General features: G+C 41.7%; 1 protein-coding gene across 1 annotated transcript in view; it reads right to left on the minus strand.

Moving 5' to 3' along the window:
- rimbp2 (RIMS binding protein 2) overlaps positions 1–21,125 on the minus strand; it is a 173,582-nt gene that overhangs the window by 47,572 nt on the left and 104,885 nt on the right. The window contains exons 8-12 of the mRNA XM_036578287.1: positions 15,398–15,608; positions 11,191–11,366; positions 8,100–8,179; positions 7,902–8,011; positions 6,576–7,538 (exon numbers count right to left, since the gene is read on the minus strand). Coding sequence (XP_036434180.1) covers positions 6,576–7,538; positions 7,902–8,011; positions 8,100–8,179; positions 11,191–11,366; positions 15,398–15,608 — 1,540 coding nt within the window. The remainder of the gene's footprint in view (positions 1–6,575; positions 7,539–7,901; positions 8,012–8,099; positions 8,180–11,190; positions 11,367–15,397; positions 15,609–21,125) is intronic.

Consider the following 21,125-nt stretch of genomic DNA (forward strand, 5'->3'; position numbering starts at 1 on the left):
AGGAAAAGAGAGAGGAGGGAAGCAAGAAGAGGAGATTTAAAGGCAAAATAGGAGAAAAATGGTGAAAAGAAAGGTGGAGAAGAGAAGAGAAGAGAAGAGAAGAGAAGAGGAAAAAAAGTGAAAAGAGAGGAGGAAAGCAAGAAGGGGAGATCTAAAGGCAAAATAGGAGAAAAATGGTAAAAGAAAAGTGGAGAAGAGAAGAGAAGAGAAGAGAAGAGAAGAAAAGAAAGGAAATGAGAAAGGAGAAAAGCAAGAAGAGGAGATGTAAAGGCAGAAGAGGAGAAAAATGGTGCAAAGAACGGTGGAGAAGAGAAGAGAAGAGAAGAGAAGAGAAGAGAAGAGAAGAGGAAAAGAAAAGAAAGGAAAAGAGAGGGGGAAAGCAAGAAGAGGTGATATAAAAGCAAAAAGAGGAAAAAATGGAGGAAAGAAAGGTGGAGAAGAGAAGAGAAGAGAAGAGGAAAAGAAAAGAAAAAAAAAGAGAGGAGGAAAGCAAGAAGAGGAGATATAAAAGCAAAAGGAGAAAAAAATGGAGGAAAGAAAGGTAGAGAAGAGAAGAGAAGAGAAGAGAAGAGAAGAGAAGAGAAGACGTAAGGAGAGAAGAGAGGAGAGACATCAGAAGTATGAAGGAGCATGTGTGAAAATATAGAGGAGCCAAACATGGATCATGTAATTTGTGAAGCTGACCCAGAGGAGCTGGATCAAAGCTGTGTAATTGAAAAGAGCTCAAAGGCAGCAGTTATCAGATCAGACCTTCATCTGAGGCTTCAGCTCAGCCACTGAGGGCCTGGGAAGCGTCGTCATCTAATAACAACCTTCCACAGCCTAGAGAAACGCTCCACTTCTACACTTATCTCCACACATCTGCTCCCTATAACATGCGTCCTGCCATCGCTGAAAGTGAGCCATTGCATGGAGATATCTAAAGGGTATCTCCACGATGTCTAAAGGGTATCTTAACATAATTATTTTCTGGTTAACTTGCCACAGATATGGTTCTTTTCAGGTTTGGAGACTGGATAAATACAGAGATGGAGGCAATGCACTGGACTTGTTTTAGGATAGAGGCATTTTTTCAATTTTTCACCACCAGAGAAAAAATTGAACATGACTTAGCTATAAATCATCCTGACTCTAATGTACACAGAAGCCATATGTAGGCCAGAAATCTAGATTTTACTGTAATGGCAGTTTTCAGTTCATTTCAGTTTTCTCATTTATAAACATTGTTTAGCACATTTCTACAAAATAATTGCCCCAAAGCACCTTTCTGGGGATGCAGATGCAGTCCCCCTAATGAGCATCGCAGAGAGAGACAGTGATAGGAAATACTCCCTAAGAACATGAGGAAGAACATGAGAGGAACCAAGACTCAGAAGGAGAAACTCCCTAAGAACATTAGGAAGAAACATGGAGAGGAGCCAAGTCTCAAAAGGGAAAAGTTTTCATAGCAAAATAAGTGCAGTTACAACGGCATATCCACTGCACATTCAAAAATAAGAAGTGACCCAAATGAGAACCAATGGAACGTATGGTTCTAGTTCATGTCTATTCTATTTCTGCTTGAGAGACAGCTGGAACCGTCGTAATAACCACAATTAATGATTTTTGGTCATTTCATGCAAGTCTAAAGCGTCTATTTTGGTAGTCATCTTGGCTTAGCACTACTTGTGCTGACGTGAAATGATATACTGCGATTTCTTCTCTTGCTCACACAAATATCTACACAGAATCATGTGTAGAACCAAGTTAAGCTTCAGTTTTTCTCTGTTCAAGAAAGCAAAAACAAGCAAAAATATTCATTGTGTGGAGGTTAGCACAAATACTAATAACGTAATTAGTAGTTTCCTAACCAGTTCACCTAGTGAAGTTTTTACAAAGTGATAACGCTAATAATGTAAAGGTGAGCTTCCTAATAGCTTAGTGAACTCTTTACAAAGTAATAACGCTAATAATGTAAAGGTGAGCTTCCTAATAGCTTAGCGAACTCTTTACAAAGTAATAACGCTAATAATGTAAAGGTGAGCTTCCTAATAGCTTAGTGAACTCATTACAAAGTAATAACGCTAATAATGTAAAGGTGAGCTTCCTAATAGCTTAGTGAACTCATTACAAAGTAATAACGCTAATAATGTAAAGGTGAGCTTCCTAATAGCTTAGTGAAGTCTTTACAAAGTAATAACGCTAATAATGTAAAGGTGACCTTCCTAATAGCTTAGTGAACTCATTACAAAGCAATAATGCTAATAATGTAATGTGTTAGCCTCCTAACAAGCTTATGTCACCTTATCAATAGTAATAGTATTAATAACTGATATACCATTCTAGTTTACATTCAAGGGCATGTATTAGTTCTTGGTATCTTCATCTGGAATGAATTGGCTAAATCGTTGTTAGCTTTAGCTGCAAGTGTCACCAAAGACAGAGAAAAACACTCTTGAGTTCCATGAGCTCTGTTTGTACCAAAAAACACAAAACCGGAACCTTCGGTACTCGACCAGTGGCCAACGCACAAAAGCATGGTTCCAGTTTTCTGGTGACAAAGGTTCTGGTACTTTGTGCAGTGGAAAAACGCTCAGAGAATAAAAGACAGAAGTGGTCATTCGCCTTTACACATACCTGAATAAAAGGCTTGACGGAGGTTGTGTATCACCCAGAAACGTTCCAGATTAAGGGCAATGTTCTGCTGTGATGTGTAACAGCACAGAAAGTCTGCCGCTGCTCTATTATTCTTTTTCGTGTTCATCTTTCCTGACTCCGTTTTGTGTTCTCTTCCTGCAGAACAGAAGCAGGGAGACCTGGCAGATACCGACACACACGTCTGCTCCCTCTGCTCTGCGTGTGTGTGCCTGTTCCCTGCGTGGGCGAGGAGAAGAAAAGGAGAGGACTCCCTCAGATTCATTTGCAGAATCCTGGGTAATCCCCCCCTCCTCCCGCCGCTCACGTCTCCTCTCATTCTCTTGCTCTTTTCATCTTCTGTCACTTCGCTTCCACTACTGCGGCAAACGCTCGGCCCACTTCCATTCCTAACACATTCATTCATTTCCCTCGCTTTCTCTCTCTCTCTCTCTCGCTCGCTCTCGCGTGTCTCCTTCTCTGCTCCAAAGCTGGTAAACATGTCCCCCTCGAGGGCCAGCGGGGACAGTCACGAGATTAAAAAAAAAACATGTCTTGCTTGATTGGTGGTTGAGGTGCAGAGCAGAGCTGCACAATATGGATCAAATACCATGTTGCAATTATACTGATACAACTTGCCATATATTAAATGGGCATTTAACAAGAATAAGGATTGGCCTGCATTATTTTGGCCTAAATTGCTTTCCACTGTTGGATCACCTGAATGTCTAAGTTCATGGTTTAGTCTGGGAACTGATGACATCTCATGGTGCACATAGATCAGGGGTCGGCAAGCCGCATATGGCTCCTTTACTGCCCTGTTGTGGCTCCACAGCAGAATTAGATTTGTATGTAAACATAAAATAATCATACTTTTCAGTAAAATAAAGCTTCGCTGATAGTTAGTTCTAACTTAGTTTTAACAAGCACTGACTTTAATGTAGAACTGCTAATTCACCAACCTTTAACCCTGAAGATTGGTGCACAGACTGCTGGTCACCACAGCAATGGAGATTAGAATCTGGCCTAGCTAGTAGCTAACGAAAAGGCAAAGAGAAAGATTTAAGACTAACATCGATAATTTGGAGACAAATGGACTTATTTGTATTCACAAGCTCGGCCGCTGGTTTCCTGATACGTTTAACGTTCGCCAGCTTCTTGTTCTAATTCTGCTGTTCCACCTTAAATGGCGCAGCAGTTACATTCTGGCGCTTCCGGCACTGTTTAAGGTGGAACCGAAAAATTCAAACAAGAAGCTGGCGAGTGAGAAGTGACTTCAGCCTCGTAAAAAATGTTGAGAGACATTTTACAAGAAAATATTCCTGTTGGAGACGCGAGAAAAGCAACTATAGCGTGTGAAGAGACGTCTGAAGAGTTTAATCCTCTAAAAGCCTCCCTTACACAAAGTTGTTAGATAAAGTGGTTGGGAATATGTTGCCTGATGTCTGAGATTTGCAACAGTTTTGAGAGATTTTGTCCTGTGTTTTTAATTCATTCATGGCGGAGAGGTACATGTAGTGCAAAATAATACCCAAAGAAAACTTCTTTTTTCAGATTTACCATTATTTTATCATCAACAACATTACATATAAACACTCAGAAGACACGTATAGATTCACTGGTGGTTATGGATAGTTAATAAAATGGCTATAATTGTGCTGTAAAGATTGTGACCCCTGGTTCCTATCAGCACCACTGTAAAGAAATCTGGGTCAGCAAGTTTCTCTAACATTGAACCATTTCACACCAAACCACATTGCTGGAATTCTTATTTTTAAGAAACTTTTGACTTTTTACTGATGTATTATATGTCATAATAACTGTATACAGTGATACGTGGATGACTGGAAGGCTAAGCTTTCTGCAAGATTTTTGATCAATCTGCAGCAAACAAGTGCTGTCGTACTTTGAGTGTCCAGTTTTTCATGACCTTAAACGGCTTGTGTGAATGCTGTGAGGAGGAATGTAGGAAGTTCCAAGTTCCAAGTTGTCATGAAAGATGTACTGAACATCAAAACAGCCAAAGGATCTCTGCCAAAGCTGAGGTTGTTCAGGATCATTACTGCACACATCGTGATTGATTAAACGGCTCATTTGCATAGTCCAGCCCATTGCAAAAGTCCATACTGCGATAATAATTAAACAATATGTAGTGCAACGGTATTATGGAGTCATTGGTGAAACAGGCAGTGAGAGAAAAGCACAGAAGAAACCCTTCAGTGGTTTTACATTAGCTGGTAAAAGCCATCTTTCTGAAGGATGAGCGAGGTGATTTTTCAGTGCGGTAAATGGCCGGACTCTCTCAGACTTAAGGAGCTGCCTGCCGTGCTTAATGTGAATTCTGAGTTCACGTCTCTCTGGAGACAGCTGCAGGGCTGAGGGAAGAGCTGCATTTTAAACAGCTCCGGAAGAGTGGAGCGCACGCAGTATTGGGGTTAAGAGCTCACCCTAAACGCTAGCAGTCTTCAGCACTGAGAACACAGATCACATCCCCATATAAGAGCTGATATCCTGATATCAGGACTTAACCTAATGTTTATATGGGCAGGAGAAATGTTGAAGCAGAAGATGCTGAACCCACACTTTAAGAGCTACACGCTTAAAAAGATGGTTCTTTGAGGGTTCTTTAGTAAAGGCAATGCTTCTATTTAGAACCACGAGGTCTATACAGAACCTTTTCATGCTTAAATGGTTCTTTGCATGGTGAAATGGTTCTTCAGATTGATGGAGAATGTGGAGTTTCCAAAACTTGAGTTGAAAAAATGAAAGGTCAGTTTGCGGGAGAGTGATTAAGCCTAGTCCTGGACTAAATGGCGTTCTGAATATAATTCTCCAGTGAGTCCACAAGTCCAGGAAACCGACCCTATCAGATCTAGAGCAAATGGGATTCCTAAGGGCTGTGCAAGACCTGGTCCCCATCAGATAAACAGCACTTAAAGCTTTCGTCTTTGACAGAGAGGAGAAAATCAAGCTCCACTCCTGCGTTGGATCTGAATAAATCCACAGCCATCGCTTCAGTGTTAGACGAGATCTCAAAAACAGAAGAATGTTGCAAATCAAACAAAGAAGCTGTTAGAGTTCTTAATATCATTAATATCATTAAATATGTTAAGGATTAGTTGGATTAAATGAAGAAAAGGCCATGCAACCAACTTCTACGACTGAACTTTGGAGGTGTGGAAAAATATCCCAGCAGATATCTTTAAGGGCGTTTTCACACTTGGGCCGTTTCAGCGTCTGAAGTGGACTCAGACCGCTGAGTCATGGTTTCTTTTGCATATGTGAACACGCCAAACGAACTCAGACCCCCCTAAACGGCCCCAAAAATCGTTTCAGCGCGGCCAATAGGAGAGCAGCAGGCGGGTCTGGTGCTTCTTCTCGTCACCTGGTAGGTCGGATTTATCAGAGAACGCGGCCCACTTGGCGAGCGCTGTGCACACCGTGAGTGCTGTGAAAGGGGTCCGAGTTCTAATGGAGCTGTGGTCTGAACAAGAAGTGTTCTGAGATCTCAATGGACCAGAAAGAAGACTGAGTCCTCTTTAGAGTTCACTAACATTGTGAACACAAAAAGAAGAGGTCACTTGCAGTCGGTTCCCTTTAACAGAACTCGGTTCGGTTCTTTTAAAATGAACTATATGTGAAAACACTGTAAAAAACTGAAATCAAGTCTCCTGAAAAGAACGGAAGCTGTAATAAACACTAGGGGAGACACACTCAATGCTGAAAAAAATTATATTGTATTTAGTTGTTGAGGCTTCTGTGAAATTTTCTGTTAAATATCTGTTTATATTAAATTACCTACTTGTACTTAATGGCAATATTGATTGGAAATTGGTCTGATGTAGTGGTGACCACTAAGAGTTCATGTGGGCATGTGCCATTCCACACCAAGTACTTTCTCTTCCAATGAGCTCTTAGTTGGAACAGTAGTGCTGGCTGAGGGGAAGGTGGGTGGAACTTACCAGCAGCCTGTGTGCAGAACTCCACTGAGATCTCCCTCTTCTCCCTCTGCTCTAGTGGCAGCTGCCAGGGCATCTGGTGAGGCTTGGCCACAACCCGCACCTTGTACATGGTCACGGACTTCAGGTTGTAGAAGCGGTACCTATAGCTGCCCGGCTTGACCACGTCGTATTCTGCGTCGTTGAGGAAGATGGCGTGGCTGTAGTTGCTGTTGCTGGGCATCCAGGACAGCTCGGCTGAGGTTTGGGTCACGTTGTCCACGCGCAGGCAGTGCGGCGCCACCACCACATCCTTCCCCACCAGCAGGGTGCAGCGCAGGGGGTCTGAGGGGCCACGGTCTGTCACGCTCTGCACCGAAATGCGGTGGGCACAGGTGGCTAGGTTGAGCTTCTCAATTAGCGACTTGGTGCGGGTGCCGAACGGCACGCTCATGCGCACCTCCTGGTCTACCAGAACGTTATAGCCGCTTATGGACCCCCAACCAGGCGGCACCACCGGAGGATCCCAGCTCACGATCACGCTCTTGGCTAACTGCTTGATGAGAGTGATGCGGCGGGGGTAAGGCACTACGTCTTCTCCAATTTCATCAATGCTAAGGTCTAGAGTGGCAGTACCAGAGCCATTACTGCAGGGTCCCAGAGGGTCCCCTGAGCCCAGGCTGTGGTGACCCAGGCCTAAGCCTAGGCCTAAGCCCAAAGTAGACCCCAAGCTAGGCCCCAGACTGCTAACTCCACTGCTGCTGCTGGTTCCCGTGCCTGTGCAGGAGCCTAAAGCCTCCAGCTTCTCGGACAGCAGAGTGCTTAGTGTGCTTACGGCGCTGCTGCTGCCCAGAGAGGCTGGGCTGTGGTTGAGGTAGGACGATTCTTTCAGGCGCTCCGACAGTGAAGTGGAGAGAGGGTCCTCGTCCTGGACAAAGTCCACAAAGTTGGAGGGGACGAGGCCCTGCTGGCCGTCCAACAGCTCCCCTGATAGGGAAAATGGGCAGGGGAGAGAGAAAGACAGACGTCTTATAAAGAGCACACTTTGACATGAATGGGTGGGCTAAACTGCTGTAGGCCAAATGGGTGGTCATATGTAAATGTATTCATGGTTATAACATCACATGAATTCCAAATGGGCTGTTTTTGCAGGGTAGTTTCCATATATGGACTGTATGGACTGTGGAGTAAATATTTGAAACATAAAATAATAAAAATAGTGTCTTCATTTTATAATCATTCTTTAGTATCACACCGACTGTCTGTCAAGTCAAAAGATAACTATTATTCATGCCACAGAAGCTGGATGATTGTCCATGTAAAAAGTTCTCTAGTCTCTTCTAGTTGTACCTTCATAAAAGCCGTCCTCATCCATGGTCCCGTAAATGTAGAGATACTTCCCAGCCACCAGGGGGAGCTCTGCCTCTGGGTGCTCATTGGGGCCATCGTATGGATTGTAACTGAGGACAGAAGAAACAGTTATTGTACAAATACTCAATTCACCTAATTGCAACATTACAGCTCGTATTACAGCTGTTAGATACTCACTTATAGCGGGCAACGCACAGTCTGACTTTGCCTGTGAACCTAGGCTTAGCGCGGGGGGACAGGTTGAGCTCTTTGTCCATCTGAAACAGAGAGAGAGAGAGAGAGCGAGAGAGAGAGAATTAATGAGGGGTGGGTGGGATTCAGGCAATTAATGTCATTCTTAATGTACAAGTCTATTGCTAGTGAGCTGATTTAGGCTTCAGCAGTACAGAATGGGCACAGTGGAAACAGAACCATGACAGCTCAGTTATGACTGAATACTGAATTCACATTTACGCACCATTACGCACAGAGTGTGTGTTGTGTAACGTCCAGTGCAGTGTGAATTTTGTAATGTTCAGTGCAGAGTGTGTATTGTGTGACGTCCAGTGCAGAATGTGTATTGTGTAATGTCCAGTGCGGAGTGTGTATTGTGTGACGTCCAGTGCAGAGTGTGTATTGTGTAATGTCCAGTGCGGAGTGTGTATTGTGTAAAGTCCAGTGCGGAGTGTGTATTGTGTGACGTCCAGTGCAGAATATGTATTGTGTAATGTCCAGTGCGGAGTGTGTATTGTGTGACGTCCAGTGCAGAATGTGTATTGTGTAATGTCCATTGCGGAGTGTGTATTGTGTGACGTCCAGTGCAGAATATGTATTGTGTAATGTCCAGTGCGGAGTGTGTATTGTGTGACGTCCAGTGCAGAATGTGTATTGTGTAATGTCCAGTGCGGAGTGTGTATTGTGTGACGTCCAGTGCAGAGTGTGTATTGTGTAATGTCCAGTGCGGAGTGTGTATTGTGTAAAGTCCAGTGCAGAGTGTGTATTGTGTAATGTCCAGTGCGGAGTGTGTATTGTGTAACGTCCAGTGCAGAGTATGTATTGTGTAATGTCCAGTGCAGCGAGTGTACTGTGTAATGTCCAGTGCAAAGTGTGTATTGTGTAATGTCCAGTGCGGAGTATGTATTGTGTAATGTCCAGTGCAGCGAGTGTACTGTATAATGTCCAGTGCAGCGAGTGTACTGTATAATGTCCAGTACAGCGAGTGTACTGTATAATGTCCAGTGCAGCGAGTGTACTGTGTAATGTCCAGTGCAGCGAGTGTACTGTATAATATCCAGTGCAGAGTGTGTATTGTGTAATGTCCAGTGCAGCGAGTGTACTGTGTAATGTGTCCAGTGCAGCGGGTGTACTGTGTAATCACCAGTGCAGCGGGTGTATAATGTAATGTCCAGTGCAGCGGGTGTACTGTGTAATCACCAGTGCAGCGGGTGTTTTGTGTAATGTCCAATGCAGTGAGTGTATTGTGTAATGTCCAGTGCAGAGTGTGTATTGTGTAATGTCCAGTACAGAGGGTGTATTGTGTAATGTCCAGTACAGAGGGTGTATTGTGTAATGTCCAGTAATGAGGGTGTATTGTGTATGTCCTGCGTGCAGTATGTATTGTGTATTGTCCAGAGTGCAGTGTGCAGTATGTGTTGTGTAATGTCCAGTCTGCAGTGTGCACACTGGACATTATGGGTGATTAAGCATGGCAGACTGGTGTGTATGGGTGCCAAAAACAGCAGCAGGACAGTCTGAACAGATTGGACCATTCACACCCTCAACTCTCTCTACCCCACACACACTCAGCCTGGCTCCATGTTTATGGGAGAAATAAAAATGGTTATTAACAAGGTTCCTGTTGTGACTGTGGTTATTAATTTAGTTGACAGATGTTATTTTTCAGTACGTTCTCAGTGTGAGCCATCCACAAACGCTGTGGTTAGAGACTCTACTGTTCACATCAAGTGAAAGGAACACTGTCCAGAAGCCTCGGTGGCCACAGAGAACCATCCTTCTTTTACTTAGTGTCCAGTCAAACTAAAAAAAAAATTATTTTTTGGTGTCAGAAAAAAGAAGCCTCACCTCAGCAAGTTTTTCAGTATTCACTGTGTCCACTCTTTACCTTTATTACAGCTTCCAGTCTTTTCAGGAGACTCTTTTCAGTTTCTCAAAAAGATCTGCAGGGATGTTTTTCCACACCTCCAAAATTCAGTCAACTTGTATTTTCTGCTTCTCACAGTCCAATGAATCCCAAACACATTCAGTGATGTTGAGGTCTGGACTCTGGGGTGGTCAGTCCATTATTCAGCTTCTTTGTTTGATGTGTCCGTCTCCTTTTCTCAGTGAGGTTCTTCTTGAACAGCTACACATCCTTTCAGACCCACAGCGCTGAGTCGTCTTCTCACAGTGGAAGGATGGACAGAAACACCTGTGGATGTTTTCAGATCTGAAGCAGCTTGATTTTCTCCTCTCTCTCAGAGATGAAAGCTTTAAGTGCTGTTTATCTGATGGGGGCAGTGTTGGTGGTCTACCAGGTCTTGCATGGCTGTTAGGAGTCTCATTTGTTCTGGAGCTTTTAATCGTTTTGAAACATTAGATTTTTCTTAGATTTTTTCTCTACTTATGCAAGTGGATTATCTTATATCTAATATCCTCAGAAACATCTCCTGAAAAATGAATAACCTGTATGTAATGACCGTTTTGACTGTAAATAATTAAAGGCATGGTCTCTGACAGAGGACTGCACATCTTAAAACACCTCTTCATACATTTTATTTAATTAGTTTCACTCTTAGCTCACTGTAACAAGGAAAGAAATTGATTTCAATTTGATAAAAAAGTAATTGTTATGAATGCTGTTTTGTGGAAAGAAAAACCCTCTTATACACTGTTGACATGTTTTTGTCAAACAAATAAAAAAAGTCAGAGTTACAAGCTAAAATCTATAGATACAGAATGTGAACTGAATGTAATTCAACTCAATACTTTATCACATAACTACATAATTAATTATGTAATTATGCATTTAGATATAACTAGTTATGTGATATAAATGGAACGTATGGCAAAGTTAAAAAAAATCTCCAGGGTTAATGTTTAGAATATTCACTTCCTTTAATCTTAGACGAGGCTTAACCTGGGTTGAAAAACGATTCCTTTATGGGTTTGTGAGTCTGTAAAAATGATCAAAAACTCAAACGGTTTATTTGCCGTGCACTGGAGCCAAAGTTCAAGGCCGACAGACTGATGAATGTTTTTATTGCTCGGCCGATCGATCGGGGGGACTCACAGCAGCAGCGATGACGGGACGGACCTCAGAGAGGAAGGCCCGGCGGGGGCTGGACGGCGTGCTCCGGGACAGGAAGCTGGGTTTGACGGACAGAAGCTCCGCCTTCTCCCCCCCGCTCATCTGTAGAGGCCGGATGAACTCCGAAATCACAGACTTGCTCAGGGAACCTTCATTACCTGCACCGCAACACACAAACACATATAAATACGTTTACACTTATCAACGTCAGATGGAGTTTATTTAACCCATTGAAAGGCCAGGGGCTGCCGCCTGGGCCCAGGTGTCCATTCCTCACTGCTGCAACTCAGGAATAACTCAATCTGTTTGCACAATTTTCAATGTATTTCCTGAAAAATAAGCCTTAGGATGTGATAAGCCTGGGATTTTAAAGAGTTAAATAGGTAAACACTATGTTGACATTGTTTCTGCCTTTAAGCTAATGAGTAGCACATGCTAATGTGACTGGGAAACACTCTAAACTGCAATACTTTCAGTTCCTCATTTAAATAAGTTAACACACTGACTTTGTATTGACCCTACAGGCAAATCAAATTTTGCAGGGTTATTTGACTCAGACGGGCTATTTTGTATTCCTTCATCTCACGGTTAATCTTCCCTCCAAAACATGCTGAATAAGGTCGTGATTAAGGGGGAATTCCACCAATTTTTCAAAATTGATGCATAATTCAATTTAACAAAGTCATTCAGAGTGGTCTGATGTGAAGTGGTTCATTGTAGAGAAACTTACTGACTGATTTCTTTACAGTGGTGCTGATAGGAACCAGGGGTTATGAAGTCTACAAGACAAATACAGCCTTTTAATTTATTATCTAAAATGACCAGTGAACCTCCATATGTTTTATTTGTAATGTTAAAAATAGTCAAATAAAAAGAAAATGCCTTTGGGCACTATTTTGCCTTTCAATGCCCAGCATGCACCTCGTCGCTCTGAATGTCTATGTCTCAGACAAAGGGAGGCGTATTTGTAATTATTTTATGTTATGAGGCATTAAACTCTTCAGACGTTTGGTTCCTATCACAACCACTGATTTGATAAGTTCGCTAAAAAGGAGCTTTTCATATCACACCAAAAACCAGCAGAATGACTACTCAACTATTTAATTATGTGGGAAAAATCTTATTTTTTCTTACTCTGCAATGCGCTGCGATGACAGAACATGACATCACATGTTCTTATAAATGTATTTGCGCAGAAAATTTGAAAAATGGATGAAATTCCCCTTGTGATTTAGTTACTTAATGGTTTTATTTAACATTTAGAGAGTTTTCTATTGATAAAATAGTGCATGAATAGTAAGCAAAGTTTATTTATATAGCGCTTTTTACAACAGGTGTTATCACAAAGCAGCTTTGCAGAAAACTCTGGGTCAAAGCCCCCATGAGCGTCGCCAGTGGCGACAGTGGCAAGGAAAAACTCCCTAAGAGCAAGAGCAAGAACCGGTCGACACCGGATAGCAAACAGCGTTAGTATAAAGTATTATAGTACAAAACGGGGAAAACAGGTGGAGCAATGGTTAATTAGATTAGTTTTAGTTTATGCAGCAGCAGCAATAGCAGCAGCAGCAGCATCGGGAGGGTCAGTTCATGAGGGTGAGGTTTGCACAGCGTTGTACAGCATGAAGCTCAATGGTGGTCAAGCAGGTCCAGAAGGCTGGCGAGCAGTGAGCAAGGCAGACTAAATCATACTAAATCTGAATACTAAATCAGACATTTAATTAAGGTATAACAATCTGAATGTGTCTGTGAAGCAGTTAAGTTGTATGCTTGTAAGTTGTGTGTATATATATATATGTATGTATATATATATATATATATATATATATATATATACACACGATTCTATATAGAACGTTTTTGAAAAACTAAAATGGTTCTTCTACTGTTACAGGCTTGACATCATAACAACAGCAGAACCCTTTTTGGTACAACATAGAACCCTTTTCAGAAAGGTCAATCTGAAGATGCAAAGAGCCCTTTAATCATTCAAAGGGTTCTTTGAGTGTGTACGGTTCTATATATATAACCATTTTTACTAAAGAGCCCTTGAAGAACCATCATTTTTAAGAGTGTATACTAAAGCAGTGAGAAAGAACAGCAGGATAATAGATCAAAACGATCAGATGTTCATACACGAGCAAAATTTTGAGCAGCTTCTTGAAGGTTGCAAAAGACTGCAAGACAAATAGAGGAAGGGAGCTCTTTCCACCATCGAGGAACCCTGTATAAGAAGTGATATACCACACCGTACTCAGAAACTGCTGACATATTCGTAGTTTTAATAGGACCTGCAGTTTCCTGGTGTGCGAATAAGGGAACAACACAGGTATTCCATCTCAGAGGGGATTCACTAATGACAGCTGACGATGATGAGCAACTCTTCTGCTCCAGCAATTCATGTATAACCGAACGCACAGTCTGTCCACCGGTCTATCCATGACTCCATCCATCTCCGCAGCTAATCATCCGTACGTCTGGCCCGTCTCCTGCTAAAGGTCAGCGCGAGCGTCAGGCGTGTAAGCAGCGTGCAGTGGGAGGTAATAACCACAGTAGGTAAATGAGGCTGACGTGGAAGCGAGGAAATGGCAGCGAAATGGGCTGATTGATGGGTTCATTACAGAGTGTAGACTCTATTTCCATCTCTCGTCCTCACCAGACCAACACATCCCATCTCCATTGAGGAATGGACAAACCTAGCACTTCCTCTTCTTCCTTAGAAAAAAGATGGTCTTTTCTAACAGGCTGCAGATAAAAGCTATATAGATTTTACTGCAAAATATGTTTACATTTGCAACTAGCAGAGGGGGAAAATATGAAACTAACCATTTCTTACAATAAAATGAAGAAAATTCTTAGACATCTACACTTCTACTCTGTCCACTTCATCAGAAACACCTACTTTCAGGGATGCTGGAAGTGGTGGGGGGGCTGATTTCAGTATTGCAACTGTTAAAAATAATAAAATATAATCAACAATAAGGGGCAGCATGGTGGTGCAGTGGGTAGCGCTGTTGCCTCACAACAAGAAGGGCCTGGGTTCGATTCCCAGCCGGGCGACCGGGGTCCTTTCTGTGCGAAGCTTGCATGTTCTCCAGGTCTCCCATTTTCCTCCCACAGTCCAAAGACATGCAGTCAGGCCAAATTGCCCCTAGGTGTGAGTGTGTGTGTGCATGTGTATGTCTGTCTGTCTGCCCTGCGATGGACTGGCGACTTGTCCAGGGTGTTTATTGCCTTCTGCCCAATGACTGCCGGGATAGGCTTCAGCTTCCCCCGCAAACCAGAAGGATAAGCAGCTTAGAAAGTGTATATGTGTAGAAATAAATAATAAAATGCTCTGAACATTCTAATAATTTGAGCGTGGTATAGAGCCATGTTTATTTTTATATTTAAAAAATCTGCAGTAGCTGCAATGTTTATGTGTCAAACACAAGGCCCGTGGGCCAGATCAGACCCTCGGAACAATCTTATCTGGCCTGTGAAATTATTTTGATTTTTTGTTAATATTAGCCCATTTCAAAATGCTCTGCACTTCAATCCCCAGCATGCACTACAACACAATGTACCCCCTCCTCAACAACAATCAATATACATGTATTGACATTTTGGCATATTTTGTATAAATAATGGCCAGTTCAAGTTTTAATATGGCCCTTTTAGTCATTGAGTTTGACACCCCTGGTCTAAGTAAACGCCATATTTTTATCACAAAGAGCTGAAAACAGCTGGACACATGCAGGTTGAGCTTCAAAGAGAGAAAGTGTGTGCAGAGACAGAGGCCTGTTCTGACCAAAGCCGCCTAATATTGTTTTTTAAACTTTAAAAAAGTCATCTAACATAATACTGAAGCTTTTTATCAACTATTATTCTTCTCTCTATATATAATTTATAACTATTATTATTCTGTGTGTGTTTCAGTGTTAAATCTCACTGTAAGGCTGTGGGTGTGACACAATCAGTTACTGTACCACATCAACAATCTGATCGGTTGGCACTCAGCTCATTTGCATAAAGTTCGTCCAGAACTATAGAGTGCTGATGTGTGTCAGTGGTTTGATGTGTCAGTTATATCTTCATATTGTCCTCTCTCGCTTCAATACTGCACTGTGTGACACGCCCAGTGTGAATTAGCCAAATAAAAAAAGAATCAAATGAAAAATTGCAAATCAGCACACGATAGTTTCGCACTCACCCTTCCCCGCGGGGGCCGCCAGGCCATTGAGGAGCTGGGAGAGCGAGGGGGTTTTGGTGGGAGAGCCGGGTGAGTCACCCCCTGACAGCTGGCTGGAGCTCAGGATGTCAAACTTTCCGGCCTGAAGTCTGAACTTCTCCAGCTCTTTAGAGAGCAGATTAAACTGCTCACTCTGAGTCCGGCATCTCTCCTCCAGCTCCCTCACTTTAGCCTGCAGAGAGAGAGAGAGAGAGAGAGAGAGAGAGAGAGAGAGACAGAGAGAGAGAGAGAGAGAGAGAGAGAGAGAGAGAGAGAGAGAGAGAGAGAGAGAGAGTGAGAAAAAGACAGAGAGAGAGAGAAAGAGAGGAGAAAAAAGAGGAAAAGAGAGAGAGAGAAAGAGAAACAGAGAGAGAGACAGGCAGAGAGAGACAGAAAGAGAGACAGAAAGAGGAAGATGTGGGGGGAGGGAGGTCATAAAGAGAGAGAGAGATACAGAGAGAGACAGAGAGACAGAGTGAGAGAAAGTGAGAGAGACAGCGAGAGAGAAAGAGAGAAAGAGAGCGAGATCAGAAAGAAAGAGAAAGACAGAGAGAAAGGAGAGAGAGGTGTAAGGAGAGAAAAGGGTAGGGAGGTCACAAAGCAAGAGAGAGAAAAACAGATAGATAGATAAAGAGAGGGAGTCAGAAAGAAAGAGAGAGAGAGAGAGAGAGAGAGAGAGAGAGAGACAGAGATGGAAAGACAAAGAGGAAGAGAGAGAAAAAGTGAGGAGAGAAACAGAAACAGCAAGACACAAATGAGAAAGAGGCAGAGGGGAAGAAACAAAAAAAGCAAGAGCGAGAGAGAGAAAGGGCAAGAGAGAGAAAAAAGAAAGGAGAGAGAGGAGAGAGAGAGATACACTTCTTATGTGAATAAACTACACATGTAAAAAACTGCTTAGCTATTAATGAAGCGCACTACAGCTCAGGCTGAACCTACTGACATTCTCCCAACAGAAAAATGGACTGTATGCACTTTAAGTCGATCTAGGACAAAAATTAGAAGCAAACAAAACTCCAGATCTACCAGCGCCACTGTTGTCTCTAGATGCTCTAAATTAAAAGCATCAAGTGTTATTTCTGAGCATTAGCTTCCACTTCTAATGGACTATTAGTGGAAAAAGGTGAGTTGTGCTGAATGTGGATGACCAGTATAAACAACGATGGCAGCCGCACTTTAGCTAACAGGTTTTTCTGCCCACTAAAGAAGACCATGAGCTTGTTTTTTATATATCAGCATATATGGAGCCAAAATCAAGAGAACTGCAACAAAGGCAAGAATCCATATGAGTTGGAGAAGAGCTGTACACAGACACAGCCTGATTTCATGGCCTGACGTAGCTGTGTACTTAACGTTACATATCGCTGAACAATCAAACATAACCTAAATGCCCTCTTTACTCCAAACGTAGTCAGTAATGCCAAGTTTGGTGTTTGAATTTTGGCTCTTTAGTTTTGCACTGGTGCTACGAGGCTAATGTAGCTAAATTACTGGTTTCAGTGAAGTAAAAAATGTATAGATTTTCCATCCTCCAGCTATGAGGCTAACATCTCTAACAAACACTAGAAGTCAATAATCACACAAATCTTTTTCATGAATACAAACGTCCCTAAACTCACTCAACACTAGAAACCAATAGTCACCCAAATCCTTTACACATCCCCAAAACGTCTCTCAACCAGCTAAAACTACATCCAGCTCTTCACTAACCTGCCAATGCTGCTTAGGACACAGTATGACTTACTGTGAACTATAAAAATGAACAAAACCTCAAAGTGGAGCCGAACGTTAGGGGGCGCCATTTTAACACTGCCCTAAACAACACAGACAAGTCTGCACAACCTTAGTGAAGAACTGGATACGGTTTGAGCTGGTTGAGAGAAGTTTTGGGGATGTAAAGGATTTGGGTGACTATTGACTTCTAGTTCTTGTTAGCAACATTAGCCTTGCAGCTCCAGCACTAAAGTAAAGAAGCAAAATTTGGACATTCAAAATGTCTTGGCTGATTAACTACATCTGAGGTAATTCTGTGGTCTAGCTCTCTGTTAGCTGAACACACTTAGCCATAGCCAGGAGCTGCTACCATGAATTCTGTCTGTTCTTTTCTCCATGAGTATAGATAACAGTCTGTCGTACAGTGTCAGAAATATTTGAGATTTCTTAACAACTCAGCATGGTTTTTTTTAGGCATGCAGCTTGGTGAGGTATTAACTTCCATTACTTGTTAGCAACATTAGCCTTATAGCTTCAGCACAAAACTACAAAAGCCAAGTTTTTTGATATTTTGTCAAACTATTACTTCAATTCCTAAGCTAAATCAAAATGCAACAGGTGGTATACATTCCTCAAATCACTACACGCAGCTTCTAAGCGGGCGGGGGGGATTAATCACGTCGCATCGACAGCCAAGGCTGAGTTGAACTAAGCTAAGTGGGTAAGGTACAAGCACATCTTACAGAACGTGTACACAAATCAATAAAAGGGGGTTTTAAAAGGAAGACGGGGGTATAAGGTATGTGTTCAACACTCGATCTGACAACAGGCCTCTTGTCTGAGTCTGCTGGGTGTTCAGTTGGGACACCAACAGGCTCAGCACAAAGAGGGGGCCATGCAAAATGAGTAAAGGGGTCAGGCAGTGCGTTTTGTGGGATCACTGACGGCATTTTAGCTCCACAATCATCTAAACCCTCTCACAAAAACCTGCTCCAAACTCATTCATCTCTTGTTACAAGGCTCCTCCGGCCACAGTTTTCAGGTTTTGTTGATCAAATAGTTCTGCAAAAAAATCAAATGTAAATATGTTTATCCTTAGCATAAGCACAGCCAATCAGCCAAGACATGTTTGGTGTCTGAAGTTTGCTTCTTCAGTTTAGCACTGGAGCTACAAACCTATTGAAGCTTATACCCGACCAGTTAGCAATGAGCTAACTCACCATTCCAAAAACAGTGTTGTGTTGCAAATAAGTCTCAAATAAACTGACTTAACCCTGCTGAAAAAACATCACAGGGGCCTTAAAAGTGTCTGTTGGCTTCTGGTGGTGTCCAGTAGTCGCTAATGGTATTGTGCGTTTTCCTGATGGGTTGATATCACAGTGTAAAGGATGCTAACGGTTTAACGGGTGTCTTTTTTCAGCAGGGATGTGGTTTCTGAGGCTGTATGTCAGACTGTTATCTATAGAAATAGATGCCACATTGCTAACAGTGTTTGTCGCTAAGCTAAAAACAGTAGCAGCAGCCATTTTGAAGCTAATATATTTGCCCATTTTACTTGTTAGCTACATTAGCTTCACAGCTATAGTGCAAACCATAGATATACATACATAGACGCCACGTTGTCTGTTGTTCTCTATCTGAGGCGATACGTCTGCGCGTCCGCCATGTTGGAGCGGTCAAGATCCGCTTGTAAACAAATTCACTTGTGTTGAGAGACGAAGAGTCTCAGGATTAAATCAGCCACAACTTCCTTATTACTCAACCGATTTTCACCAAATCTGTTTTGTTATAATCCTCAGACACAGATTAATCCAGGGCTGCACGGATCTGCTCTCAGTAGCTTTTATTTCTTTAATAACTGATCATGATAATTAGCCGTCCGGACCAGCAGGAAATTATTCAGTCTGCACCTGACGTTGAAAACCGAATTTAGTGTGAGAAACACAATCAGACACATCAGCAGATCCATCAATGTGTGAATCACTTCTAATCTTAATGCACATAAAAATAAAATAAACCCCCTAAAACACAGTAAGAAGGATGAAGCTAAAGCTGGCTTCCTATTCGCCAGCTTCTCCTTCAAGTTTTCACATTCCACCTTAAATGGTGCAGCATACTTTCTGGGGCCTGAGGATGCACCATTTAAGGTGGAACGGGAAAATTCGAACAAGAAGCTGGCAAATAAGAAGCTAACTTCAGGTTCATGTAAGAAGGTGCTAAAATTAATCTATTACGAATATCTACATGGATTAAGGAATGCTATAACTTACTGAGCTACAAAGTATTAACCATCATTGTAAAGAGGAAAAACATTAACAGGTTTTCTGTGCCTCACCAACCACACAGCCATCTCTACACATGAACATCACACAAAACTGAGCGTGGATCGCTGCGTTTCCTCCGTTATATAATCCTATGCCGCTTTCTGAGAGCAATATTCTTGAAATAGTGTAATTTTGGACAGTATCTTTCTTAAACTGCTGCTCTGTAATGGTACTGAATGCAGTCCAACAGCAATGTTGCCCGCCTCCAAAATGGTGGTGCAGTTGGCCTGCCTGGCTGGACCCAACGCGGCATCTAGGTATGTATGTCTATGGTGCAAACCTAATGAAGCAAACTTGGTTGACTGACAATATTTAAAGTAAAGGCAAAATATGTTTTTAAAATTAGATTTTTTTTTGGCCGAACTATTCAAGCTGTTAACCACTGCGATGTGATGTGTTTACAGGGTAAAAGACAACAGTAGTGAGTAAAACCAGATAAAAAGCAGGAGGTACAGAAGGTGAAACAAGAGACGCTCAGTAGGCCATTCCTGTTGCAGAAGGGTCTTGGGTTTGGGCTACTCTTTCTTCAGGACAGATTATATAAAAAAAAACGCAAATGACATCAAATGCCTTGAACAGAAAGAGGTGACCAAAAGGCTAAGAGGGCTATTAAACTAAAAGAATGATGGTATACACTTCATGGACTCCACATATTAGCCCCTTTCACTCTGTTATAGTGTCAAAAACCCAATCAGGAATCGCTGCAAGTGGCCAGCCTGTTTTATTACTGCAATAATAGAAACCTCAACAAGAATAAGAGAATATCCCAGGTGGAAAGAGGACTGCAAACCACATTAGTCATACATTTTATATCTAAAATTATGACATTTGTGTCGTTTTATGTACCAAAAGCAGCCATAATAATAGTTTATATGATCATTTTCAAACCTCTTTTTGTTCCACTGAATTGCACTCCTAATAGCTTCAATGTGAATGAACTACTAACCTGCTGTAGGCTTAACAGGTGCATGTAAAAGTTGTTTTTTTGTAACAACACATAAAACACAGCAAACAGCAAAATAAAAAGTAAACAGTAGAAGAACACAGTAACTTGCTTTCTTATGTTGAAAGTTGAGTCATTAAAAGCACAGACTGGTTTTAACTGTAAAGACTAGTAAAAATTAAAATATATATAGAACATAGAATATATAAAATATAGCTTAATATTTTATCAAGAATACTCAAGTAAACTCAAGTAAAAGTAAAAGTAATTTAATTATAGTCAAAAAAATATTGTTTTCTGACTATAATTAAATCAAACAAAATAGAACATATACGTGACAGTATCTAGCGTAATTAAGAGCTGATGTGCTTTGTGGTCTTGAACAGCAAAAAAAAGGAAACAATAGAAGAACACAGTAACTATTTAGCTAAACTTAGTTAGCCAGCTAGCTTCTTGCTTCCTCATGTTGAAAGTTGAGTCATTAAAAGCACAGACTGGTTTTAACTCTAAAGACTAGTAAAAATTAAAATACAAAGCTTAATATTTTATTAAGAATACTCAAGTAAAAGTAAAAGTAATTTAATTTAATTATAGTCAAAAAAGTATTGCTAGATGAATTGTTGTACTCAGGTTCTGTGACAAGAGTAAAAAGAGTAGTTCATCGTTTATTCAGATCCAAACCTTCTATAACATCTATTTCGCTGCTGTCGGACCAAAACCTCATATCTCCATT

The sequence above is a fragment of the Colossoma macropomum genome, unplaced genomic scaffold, assembly GCF_904425465.1.
Source record: "Colossoma macropomum unplaced genomic scaffold, Colossoma_macropomum, whole genome shotgun sequence".
Lineage (NCBI taxonomy): Eukaryota > Metazoa > Chordata > Actinopteri > Characiformes > Serrasalmidae > Colossoma > Colossoma macropomum.